The sequence below is a fragment of the Acartia tonsa genome, chromosome 10, assembly GCF_053477335.1.
Source record: "Acartia tonsa isolate MP-2025a chromosome 10, ASM5347733v1, whole genome shotgun sequence".
NCBI classification, from domain to species: domain Eukaryota; kingdom Metazoa; phylum Arthropoda; class Copepoda; order Calanoida; family Acartiidae; genus Acartia; species Acartia tonsa.
In genome coordinates, this window is record NC_137269.1 from 22,992,074 (window position 1) to 23,004,928 (window position 12,855).

Genomic DNA, 12,855 nt, shown 5'->3' on the forward strand with positions numbered 1-12,855 from the left:
TCGATGCATTAAATATATTTTTTTTATAAATTAAAACTTAACAAAAATACTTTTACATCCATCAAAAACCACATAATGTTTTAGCATTTAGGTTTTTAACAACTATAAGATTGTGATTAAGCTTGCTAACCGCTAAACTGATTTGGCTATGCTTTTCTGAGAATTTGCATACATCATGCAAAGGTTTTAGGCTTTTTTATTAAGGGGTGGGACTCTCCCACCCACCTCTCGAAAATATGAGGTTGTTATTTATTATGCTGATGTTGATAAAGGAAAGAATGGGAATATTTTGTTATCATGCTGAAATTGCTTTTCTCAATTGTGGTCTTTGATTATGCTGTGGGGTTCGTCCATAGCATCTTTAGGCTCCGCCCCTAGATGCTATGGACGAACCAACTATTGGTTAATTAACTTAAGTAAAATGTAAATGTTTTGAACAATTATATGCTTTGTTCAGGTCTAACTAACACATTCATAAGACTTTTTCAAAAACATTTTGGTTGAATCATATAAAATAGTAAGATATTATTTGTCTGAAACTTAAGATTTCAGTAACTTCAAAACCGAATATATTCAGTTCATTATTACTGTGAAGCAGGTATGGTTCTAAGCTACTTTATTTCTATATTTAAGCCTTGAGAGGGTTTTAGGCTATTTTTTGATAGCTCTTTCAAAACTGACGCTAGAAATGAATATTTGAAATTAGTTTGAGACGAAACTTTTAATTTAGTAAAATATTTATCACTAATTATATTTGTTTATTTAGGTCAATTCTTATCTCCCGACAGTAGAGCACGAGTCGATGTTGAAGTTGGAAATTATATAAAAATTGCTGTCAACCATGAGGTCAATACTTATATGCATATATACTTTACAATAGCTCCTACCTATCCGAAATGTTTTTAGTCAGGTGCTGCGATTCAGCAATTCAATTAGAGTAGATTTTGTTCCTATAAAATTGACGTCATACAATACAAATTATACAATACAATGATAGGCCAGTATAATTAACTGTAATTAAGGCTGCTTCAATCAATTCAACTTGAAATTAATGATACCTTGTCATATATTTTTGTAATTTTTAACCTGACTAACCTCTTGAGTACGGGATACACCACTACATCTTATTTTGTTGTATATCTTGACCAAATCTGGCTAAAAAAGTGTATGATTGCGCGGCCAAACGTTCTACAGACAACCAACCTTTGATTGCACGACCTATGTCTGGATTTCTCAACTGCGAGTGGTAATGATTTGTGCCTTTTTGGGCCAAATTATTCCCTATACTCGATAACTATTAGTGTCGCTCATCTGATATAGTAGCAATAAAATAGATTTTAAGGTCGAGGTTTTGGTAAAACTTGTTTTAGGGTGTAAACTAAGGGAAGTGGATTATATTATAAAGAAGTAATAAAGAAAAGAAAAAGGGGAAAATAGAATTTCTGAAATCCTGGTCCCTTGTCTCTGATTTGTATGAACCTTTTATTATCTTGAGCTTAAATCATTAAAAACCTAATTAAGGTCTACTAAAAACATGCTGATTTTAACTTTTTAAAGTTATATTTTCTATCATCCTATTCATCTTATTTTTAGAGTAATGATTCTTGGGACAAAAGGTATAATATTACAAGAAAACCATCCACATAATAAAGTCATAATAAAATTGTAAAAAACCTGTAATCAGCATCCTATATATCTAAGCAATTTTGCACCAAATATAAAGGTATTTTTTTTGGAATTGGAATTTGAAATTCAGTTGTAATCTGAGACAAAACAAATGTGTGAATAGGTACTGACATTATATGATTATATGCGGCTGCCGAGTCCTGCAAGGTTCAATTAGCAGGTGTATAAATACTAAATAAGCATTAAGAATTTTATGTGAATATTTATTATAGTAACGAATTTTATTTAATTGTCCGTTGTTAAGACTTATACAGCTATATTCCACATCCTTCGCCTCTTGTTGATGAAGTCATCCTTGTTTTTCTTCTAGTTATTTAACTGGTTACTTGACTGGGCTGGAGTTGCCATTGCGGAGTTTCTGGACAAAAGGAGCACCGACAACCGCAGAAAAATGAAATCGCAAAATTTGCGGATGAAAAGAAAACCGATTATATCATTTATAGATTAGAAGAATTATTATTAAATTTTGAATGTATTATTTCAAAGTATGCCAAAATAGATATAAGTATTTGTTTTTATAAAATAAATATGTTTTATCTAACATTCTTCGCTTGTATATATCAAAGTATCTGGATAGTATGTCGAAATAATATTTTTCAGAAAGATTTGTATTTGATCAATAACTGAACCAGTCTTGCAATGAAGTTTCATTACTAATTTGAGGGAAAATAGAAAAAAAATAAGCACGGAAGGTTTCGTGATTTTTCTTCGATAATCTTAATTTTGACAAATGCACTTAAAATCTTTGTCCGTATTCTTATCCATGAATTTTTATGAAACGCTACTTATAGATGTTGTCATCCTTGTAAATATTTTGCACAATAAGCTTTGACGTCCTTGCTACCGAGCATTGTTTTAATTATAAAAAATGTAAATAAATAATTTAGATTTTAATTTGCTTTATTCTCTAAATAGACATAATTATGAAAGTGGACATAACATTTTTCATTGCCAAAAAATGACTTTCCATAGTATGTAAATATTTCTTCACCAGGTTCAATGTCCCTGACTGCTTTCACACAGTTGATTGCACCAAATCTAGATAATAATATTTCCAGTAAAAGTAAGGCTTCGAAACCGATTAATATCCGCTGGATTAGAACCTTTTTTAGGCCATACTGAAATAACGTGTATCGTATCGTATCATATCAAGTTTTCTACGAATCTAAAAATGTACGGACACGAGATAAAAACCAGTTTTTAGACCTTCCGGGTAGGCATCTCGGGGATAAAAAAATGGTTTTAATCATATAATTGTGCACTTTTATATCCGCGGAAAGCTGTTTATATTACGATGCTATAAATAACTATTATATTCAGTAATGGTAATTTGTATTGTACTATGCCATTTTAAAGGAAGTCTGCAAGGAATACACCGCTCAAACTGCTGAAGACCCAATACCCAAAATTTTAGATCTCCAGCTTCAATAACCTAAAATGTTGTTTTAAAATGCCTAAACTTTTTGGTTACTGAATCTGGAGGCTTCAAATTTTGGGTATTTGGTCAACTTGTGGCAGTCTTTCATCATTTAGAGCGGTGAATTTCTTTCAGGCTTTTTTTAACATTAAGAGATAGGTTTGATACATATCAAAAGACTTAGACTTTCATAATATTCTTTTTAATAATCTTTTGAATTTAGATTGTCAAAATAGATTAGTTAAAATTTTAACAGACGGATTGCCATAAAATCAACAATTTTAGCCATCCCGCCTATTTTGTTAGAGTCAAAGTAAGCTGGCGACTGTGTGACGGCTGCAAAGCTCTATACAACCTCAGAGGGGAAATTGGACTGTTTATTAAACTAGTCCCCAAAGTTTATTGTAACGTTTTCTTATTCGTTAACTTAAACTTCAGTGAATTTTGATTGGTTGGTTCATGAAATTCAGTGTTTAAACGTTTTAACCACTAATTATAATCAACATAAGGGGCAAATGTGTGTATTATCATTGGAGATATACATCATTTTATCGACCATTGTCTTATCCCTGTAGATCCCTGATACAACCTACCTAGGATGAATACATAGTACATACTCGGCATTGTTCTTCTTTTTATGATTCGCCTAAAATATTAGAGATCAGTTGCTTCGTCCCTGGCCTCTAGGGAAGGCGGGAATGTCAGGAAAATAGCCGAAAATAATAAGATATTTATATACCTTCTCTATAAAGCACAACCCATTCAGACCACCAATTTGCGTGATCTTTTCAAGAAACCTTAATTTTTTTTCTTCAAAATTGTATCACTTTTTTCATTTTAAGAACTGTTAACTTCGCCTTAACATTTTAAAATTCCAATTTAACTTTGATGAGTTTTATTCTGTTTACCTTGTGACCAAGAGATGCAACATAATTATTTGTATCTTGATATTTCTAAATATATTTCAATGATTCTTTTCAGATTTAGTAATTTAGAGAAATGATAAACATTACCAGTTATTATAAACAAAATTAACCTCTTTTTATATCAAATTATTTGTTAAAAAGTTAGGACTTTGCTGGTTTAATAAAAGTACCCAAAGTTCATGCAATAAGATAACGGGGTTATAAAACCTTGAGTTCCAATGTTAATTTGAATCCAATGTCCTCTTCCTCCCTGATAACAGGGCATAAATCATTTCATTTCGGATCATGTGAAGAAAACGAAGTTAGTCCTGAAAAGGGCGGAAAGTCAGGGAGGGTTGTTTAATACACTAGTCCCCAAAGTTTTATATTATCGTTTTCTTATTCGTTGGCTTAAAAACTTAGGGGACTTTTATCAAAGTTTGATTGGTTGTTTCATTAAGTTGAGTGTCCAAACGTTTTAACGACTATTAGTAATCTACAGAAGGGTTAATTTTATGTATTTCTTATAGAAAAACAAATAAATAGTAGAATACCGTTGAAACCCATAAAATATGATTATCCCATGTGGGCTGACTTGTTGTCGAATCAAATAATTCTTTGAAATTTTCACACCTAAAGTAAAGTATTATAAACAATAAAGAAATATTTTAGACTCCTAGTTAATTATTTGCCTTTATTAATATCTTAATCTACCACACACGCCCCTAGAGGTCTTTTGGGGGCACTAAATTGTGGGGTGGAAAGTAGACCCAGTACCTCATTTAAAATTATAGTTTTACAAAAAAAAATTTTGGATGGGTTATTTCTTCTTAGGTTTGTGGTACCCTCCCCAAAAATAGATATAAACATTCCCAGGATATTGAGAAGCTACACTATAAATGAGAACCATATCGGTTTTTAGCGGTAAGCAAGATTCTTTTCAATATGCAGACAGTCACATACTTTTTAAAAAGGATAAGGATATATATATTCAAAACTATAATATTTTTCATTTTTATTTCTTACTTCATATTAATTTCTTGATCTGTAAATATGAAACCATTATAGGCAGCTATCAAGTCTCCTTTTCTGATTGAGGTTTTAGCAAACAGTCCCTCGCCTAATTTAAAACAGTTTTAATCTTTATATAAATGTTGTCTAAATTCATACATTTAAGAAATAAACACGAATTTAATCAAATATTTGTGAAATATAGGTCGTTTTTGAGATTCTAAATGTAAACAAGGATGACATTAACTAAAATCAGCGAAGTACAGTCATAGTATTAGATTCATAGATTGGAATACTGATCATGATTTAAGAACAGATTTCAGTAATAAAAAATCATGAATAAAAATCACGAAACCTTTTACATATTGGTTGTATATATTTATTATTTATATTTTGTTGTTATGATTGACAGACCAAAGGACCAAGTAGATTATAAACTGGTTGCTCATTGGTGATCTTCACACAAATTTCAGAAGTCTATCTTGAATAGCATTCGAGCTAATAGCATTTACTTCATAAAATTACGGACGGGCGGAAAGATAAAGTAAATTTTAGAGTAGCTCCGATACTAAAAATCTTTTTCTACAGAATAGTTATTTATCGCACCGTATTGATAGTTTTTGCGGATATAAGATTAAAGCCAAATTTTTTAGCCCCGAGATGCTAAAGGCACGGTCAAAAAACTGGTTTTAATCTTATAACTGTACATTTTCATAATCCTAGAAAATTGGGTATAATACGATGCTATACATAATTTTTCAGTATTGCTGAAAACCGGTTCTAATCAACCGGATATTAATCGGTTCCGAAACGATACTGGAACAATTTTTATGTATGACCTGAACCAGGTATTGAAGAAGAATCCACCCTTACATGTAAATCCTAAAATATTTCATCAATAAATTTACAGTATACAGATGTATAACCAGACAACTACCTGGTTCCCATGTTAAGGACCTTTTTCGCCTGCTAGCAAATTACTTTCTGCTCTTTTGTAGCAACTTGGCTGTGTTATTATTCCCGACGTTGTTGGTTGATTTTTTAAAGACCCAATTGAAAGTCGGCACAGGGTCCTTAGGTAGGGGAAATACAGTTATTTAACCCATTCCCCCTCTAGTGTTTTACTCTAATATTCCATCCTTTATTTTATGTTTTTTAAATTCAAAGTTCGGGAATATTCTCTTTCGTGGCAACGCCCCTTAAGGGGCGATTCGTTGTAATTTCAAAATGGCTTTTTATAGGTTATTTTAGGTTAGGTTATATTGGGTTAGGTGAGCGCCCCACAGGTTTAGGCAATTGGCCCCGCAGGGTTGGAGCCCCCCCCCCCGCAGGTGCTAGAAATAGTGGAAAAGCTACTGTGAAAAATACGAAGAATCGCCCCTTAAGGTGCGTTGCCACGAAAGGGACAATACCCCAAAGCTCTTACAGGGAACTAAACTTCTTAAGAATGAAGACAAAGGGAGATAAAGAAAGTGTCATGTGTGACGTCATAAAAATAGTCTAAATCTATCTCATTTTAAAATTCTTTTTTCACTTCCCCTCTTGTTCTTCCTTTTAAGATGCATTTTTATGACATCACACATGCCACTTTCCATATCCCCAGTAAGACTAGAACCTCATATATATCAGAAAGCAAGACATCAGGAGTTATGGCTGAACTTGTAGCTTGAAAGAATGTATACTCTTCTCTATCCTCCAATATAGTCATCACAGGTTTCATTATTCCTATTAATTTATTTGTTTTTAAAAGCGAAGCTTTTCTATAATTAGGGTCGGTCCGTCCTTCCGTACATCCGTCTGTAACGGATAGCTTTTTTCGTTAATTTAGGCATGTTATAATTGTCCTATCGATTTTAAACTTTGCATGGTGATTTCTGTAGTAGTTAGGTACGATTTAGAAAGTGTAGCAACTCTATAATCGAATTCTTGGATACTGATTCCCAGGACAACAAAGCACAATGTTATAAGCGAAGCATCTCTATAATCAAGTCCTAAAAACATAAGTATGTCCTTAAACATTATTCTATATTAAAGCAGTTTTTCACCAAATTTACTTAAAATTTGATCCGACATTTATACATTTATGCTCTGATTATTTTTTTCAATTCTAACACATTACAAGTATTAATGATCGTTTGTCCTACCGTTTCAGAGCTTCGCTTTAATGGATGTAGTCATCCTTGTTTTAAAAATAATTTATTCCCATTTTTGTGACCAATATCTAACAATTAGAATATTTATTATTGTTCTTACATTTTAAAACAATATCAATGAAATTATTTACTAAGTTGTAAGTCAATCCAATGGAATTAAATAGTTTTATGGTAAATTGTGCTAAATACAAACTTCTATACGATAACAAATTAACCTGAATCAAAGGCAAAATGATTGAGTAAGGCAGGTCTTCCTTTCACCATAACACCATCCCTCCATGTTCCCACTATTCCAGACATGATGTCAGGATACAGGTACACACATCCACATCCTTCCGCCTAGGTTAAAAGTTTCAATGAGAATTGTCAGTCAACAAATATATAGGTTAATAGGTCAGCTGAATTTGAGTTTCCGATTGTGTACATAGCACCCTCAACCTTGCTCAATATTTACTACTTCAATCTTCCTGATATTGAGCTGTCTATCACACTAGACCCCAATGTTTGAATATAAAACGTTTTCTTATTCGTTGGCTTAACAACTTACTTTTATTCAATTTTGATTGGTCGGTTTATAAAGTTGAGTGTCCAAAAGTTTCAACCACTAATTGTCTAATCTACAGAAGGGGTAATTTTGTGTATCATCATTTAGGATCAATGTAGCTTTAGCATCAATTTAATGGCATTTGTCTAATTCCTTTAGATCCCTGATTATTCCTTGTCCAAAATTTGATTGCTGATCATAGAAGTTATAAACATAATTAATTTTCTCGTATTCATTCGAATCCGGTGGATAGGAACCGGTTCTCATGAATACGAAAAAACTATGTCTAGCATCGTATTATATCCAGTTTTCTACGAATATAGAAATGTACAATCATAAGATTAAAACTAGTTTTTTTAGCCGGTGCCTTCTGCACCACGGGGCTAAAAAAAAACTAGTTTTAATCTTATAATTATACATTCTATGACCGCGGAAAGCCGTTTATAATACGATACGAGAAATAACTATTCTCGTATTCATTCGAATCCGGTGGATAGGAACCGGTTCTCATCCATACGAAAAAAACTATGTCTAGCATCGTATTATAATTGTACATTCTATATCCGCGGAAAGTTGTTTATAATACGATGCGAGAAATAACTATTCTTATTTTACTTTCAATGTTTTTAATGATATCATTTATGATATTTTTACAGTATGGCTTCGAAATCGATTAATATCCGCTGGATTAGAACCATTTAAGCCAAACCGAAAAATCGTGTATTGCATCGTATTATAGAAAACTTTGACGGGGCCTACAAATCTTATAATTATACTATACATGGAACCTTGTCTATAATACGATGTGATACATTATTACAATTATCTCACCAATCTGTTTTTATTTGGGGTGCAATATAATGCGCCCCCATCCACAGGGAACCACCAGCCAAAAGTTGTATTAGATGGAGCATCATTAACATAAACTATCAAGTCATCCAGGTAGGATGGAACTTCTTGCAAAAAAAGGAAATCTGATGTGGATTCTTAAAAATTATATCGTAGAGTATTTACACCATGATTAAAAAAAATAACAATTCTTTCTTAAAACTTAAAAATTACAAAAAGATTTTTAAAGAGAGTTATTTTTATTTGTGAAATTAAATTAGAGGATTTTTCACAAAACAATTTAGTGTTTCTCTTTGAACCAACTGTGATGCTAAACAATGAATTAAAAAGATTTTTATAGACAAATTCATTTGAATTCACTAATCGGTGCTTTTCCAAAAATGGCTGCTTGAGCATTAATAACAACCTCCCCCCCCCCCCCCCCCCTCTATAATTTTTTTTATCAAAATAAATTGAGAATAACCCTGCGGGGGTACCCAGTACCCAATATAACCTAACCTAAACTGACCTAAATTGATGAACAAACAATATAAAAACCACACCCCACCCCTCCCTTATTTTCAATTTATTCCAATAATCACTTCATTTCTTAATTAGATAGTACATCTTTAAAAATAATGGTTTAGAATATTAAAAATTGTTGGAAAATTGTACCTGGAAGGTCATCTTTATTACTGCAAATCTCTGATTTACACCTAAAAAGATTGAATCTATTGCAGTTCACGGTAAAATGTTCCTGATAACGATTATCTTCAAAACTATTTATTTTAACGGCTGAACGAACATGTTATGCTGCACACCGTGTTGAGCGGCACAAGAAGGCCTACAAATAACCTGGAATAGCAAAAATCAAATGATGCAGGGGGAAAGCTTCACGGAGGAAAAAACGTGTAAAATAAGCCTTTTTCGCGCATTAATGTTTACTGAAAGATAACTGCATTGTTGACTAAACCAGATCATTTGTAGGCCTTCTTTTGTCGGTTTAAATTCTGTGTAATCATAATCTGATTCTATAAGTTCCACCATTTGGCCGTTAGCATCCTTCAAAGTTTCTAGACTTTTGTAGACCTATACTATGCAGACCTTTTAAATGAAATGGTCGTGTTCCCTCAAAGTACCCAAAGTTGATCACAGACATTGAAAAATTTGATACCTCTATGTTGCAACCAATCAAGTACCCAAAGCTTTGAGTCATCTATTTCAGACAACAACACTCCAATGTCCCCCCCCCCTCTCCCAGAATCTTACACCTGTAGTAGTATTAAAATAAAAGATCTATAGTATAGATGCATATGCAGACAACTACCTCCCTTTCTGTTTCAATGACCTTTTTCGTCTGCTTTTAAATTATTTTTGCTACTTGGCTGTGTTAATCTAAGAGACACCATTGGTTGATTTTAAATGATCCAATAGAAAGGTTTCACAAGGTTGGTGCGATGGGGAGATAGAGTTATTTCTCCCTCTAATATTAGAATTACCTTAATGTCCTGGATAAACCTTGAAAGCAACCATCTTGAACAAGTGCATGTATTATATTATCACTGAACTTTATCTCAGCAACTCCATTAAATTGTTCATGTATATCTTGAGATGTATTATTGACAGACAAAGCAACAATTTCATATTTGTCATGACATACTAAAAGTAAAATGCTTGGAAATCAAACCTAACAAATCATAATAGGTTATTAAAAAATTTGTGGATCATGTAAAAAAAACGAAGTAGCGAATTTCGTCGTATTTTTACAGTAGCTTTCCTGCTATTTCTAGCCTCTGCAGGGGACACTAACCCTGTGGGGTTATCATTAACATTTACCTAACTTAATTTTAAAAAGCCTAACTAATCAAAAGCTATGAAAATACACTAAACCCGCTATTGCCTTTTCTTTCCATAATACAAAATAATATTGAAAAAGAAAAACTTACGACTTCCTGGATGAAATTCAAAATGATGTATGGAATTTTCAGGGTCCTGAAAATAAATAGAAATAATTTGCAGTCATTAATTATTTGGTACATTCCCTTAAAGTGTTTATCGTGCACTAACACACCCTCCTTTAACCAGCGACTGTGGCGTGAAAAGTAGCGCATCCTCCCGTTGTCGGGCAGGTGAGAGTTCGAATCTAGGTCCAATATCTCGCCATAACTAACAACGTTCGTACTTATTGTACGTCAGGTACGCGATATAAATAGTTAGAGTAGGGGAATGCCTTAACTCCAAACTAAGCACCATGCAAAGTTAGGACTCCCATGCTAAGGAAGTGCAATCAGATGGTTGGCTGCAAAAATGTTTTTTAAAAAAACTTAAATTACTCCATCCTCCTTTATTCTCAATTCATTTTAAAATAAGCGGGGAGTTGGAGCCCCCATCACCTTAAGTAACTGCTAAGTTCTAAAAAATGGAATGTATATGCAAAGATTATAAGTGTAAATATCACCTTGAAATATTTCATATTCTTTTCATGAGATAGACACTTTTGTAAATGACACACCTTTTTTCCACGGGTTATATCTAAAACAATTCCGCGAATATACTTGCTATGGTTAGTATATAGGAAGTCTGTCTTGACCTATAAACAGGGGCAATTTTTCATTACCAAGTATATTCACTTTTACCAAATCAAATTGTTTTAACAAAGTTTCTTTTGTGAGATTGCAATACATTGGTCGATAATTTAGTACATCAAACAAAATATTGTTTAGGTATTAGAGTAGAACATTAGAGGGGGAAGGGGTTAAATAATTGTATGTCCTCATCCTATAGACACTTTGATGACTTTCAATTGGGTCTTTGAATATCAGCCAATAGCAACGGTAATATTAACACAGCCAAGTCGATACAAAAGAGCAGAAATCAATTTGCTAGCAGACGAAAAAGCTCTCCAACAGGGGTATCTAGGTAATAAATTATTAATTTAAAAATAAAATCCTACCTGTAAATGAAAATTTGAAATGATTTAGATCAGCTTGGAGAATACTCAATTTCCAATCCTCAAACTCTGATCTACAGAAAATATTAATATCATTTCTCGTATTTATTCGAATCCGGTGGATAGGAACCGGTTCTCATCCATACGAAAAAAACAGTTTTTATAGCCCGTGCCTTCGGCAACTCGGGGCTAAAGAAATAGTTTTAATCTTATAATTGTACATTCTATATCCGCGGAAAGCTGTTTATAATACGATGAAAGAAATAACTATTAGTAGCGAAGCTTTGATATAAGTATTTTTGTCTGTCGGTCATTCCGTTGGTCTCAAATGTTAATAAGTTGCCAATTTTATTCTAATTTAATTGCTTCTAAAATTATAGATTGGCCCTGCTACTAGATATATACCTTAAATCTTTGTTTGTCAAATCAGATAATAAGCACTCCATAGTTGTATTTATATTACAGGTTTCTTCTTCCATAAGTCCATGGACCCTTACTTGTAATATCAACATAGTCATCAACAATCTTTGACAATAAACAATAAACCTAACAATATACTACCATCAATGAAGGGCCATACAAAAATCGGATCTACTGCAGTTCACGGTAAAATATTGCTGGTAACGAATATTGCCAAACATTCTATGAAATTTAAAGGCTGCTAGCTGCCAAACGACTGAACGTACAGATCATACAAGCACACCATTTTAAGCGGCAAAAGAAGGCCTACAAATAATTTGGATTAGCCAAGATCCAATGATGCACAGGGAAAGCTTAGCTAAAGAAAAATCGCGTAAAATAGGCCTTTTTCGCGCATTTCTCTGCACTGCGAGATAATTATGCATTATTGACTTATTATTTGTAGGCCTTTTTATGCCGCCTAAAACAGTGTGCGGGCATGATCTGTACGTTCAGCCGTTTAGCAGCTAGAAGCCTTTTAAATTCATAAATTTTTGGCAATATTGGTTACCAGCAATATTTTACCGTGAACTACAGTAGATCCCAAAAATCAACAGAAAATTTTATCTTGTGATTTAAACATTATAATTTAAGTCGAGCATTTCTTAAACCTTGCCAAAGATAACAAAGTTATCTTGATGCTCTAAAAAGTTGAATACACTTATGATTTTAAACAAGTTACCATAAGGTTACAATTTTACACTTTCTAATTTTTAAACCTTGCAAATATGTATCATAACACAGTTTTTGCTTGTGTGAGTTTGATGAGGTAATTTATGACTTTAAATTTTCATAAAATTTTATCTATATTTTTGTATTAATCCAATCACTTAATTCTAATTACAAGAAAAATATTCTGCAAATCTACTAATAAAGTTTGGAACCATTTTTAAAGCAGCTTA

At 32.6% G+C, this 12,855-nt stretch overlaps 1 protein-coding gene across 1 annotated transcript; it reads right to left on the reverse strand.

Moving 5' to 3' along the window:
• Nucleotides 1-2,568: 2,568 nt before the first annotated feature.
• On the reverse strand, nt 2,569-12,041 carry LOC145330646 (histone-lysine N-methyltransferase SETD7-like). Its single transcript, XM_080175311.1, has 15 exons — nt 11,900-12,041; nt 11,498-11,568; nt 11,003-11,076; nt 10,491-10,536; nt 10,044-10,203; nt 9,220-9,260; nt 8,548-8,672; nt 7,388-7,511; nt 6,635-6,744; nt 5,859-5,901; nt 5,035-5,128; nt 4,563-4,641; nt 4,012-4,056; nt 3,697-3,749; nt 2,569-2,724 (listed from the first exon to the last, which is right to left on the reverse strand). Exons 1-15 carry the CDS (start codon nt 12,010-12,012, stop codon nt 2,577-2,579), a joined length of 1,326 nt encoding a protein of 441 aa, XP_080031437.1. The 5' UTR covers nt 12,013-12,041; the 3' UTR covers nt 2,569-2,576.
• Nucleotides 12,042-12,855: the final 814 nt, after the last annotated feature.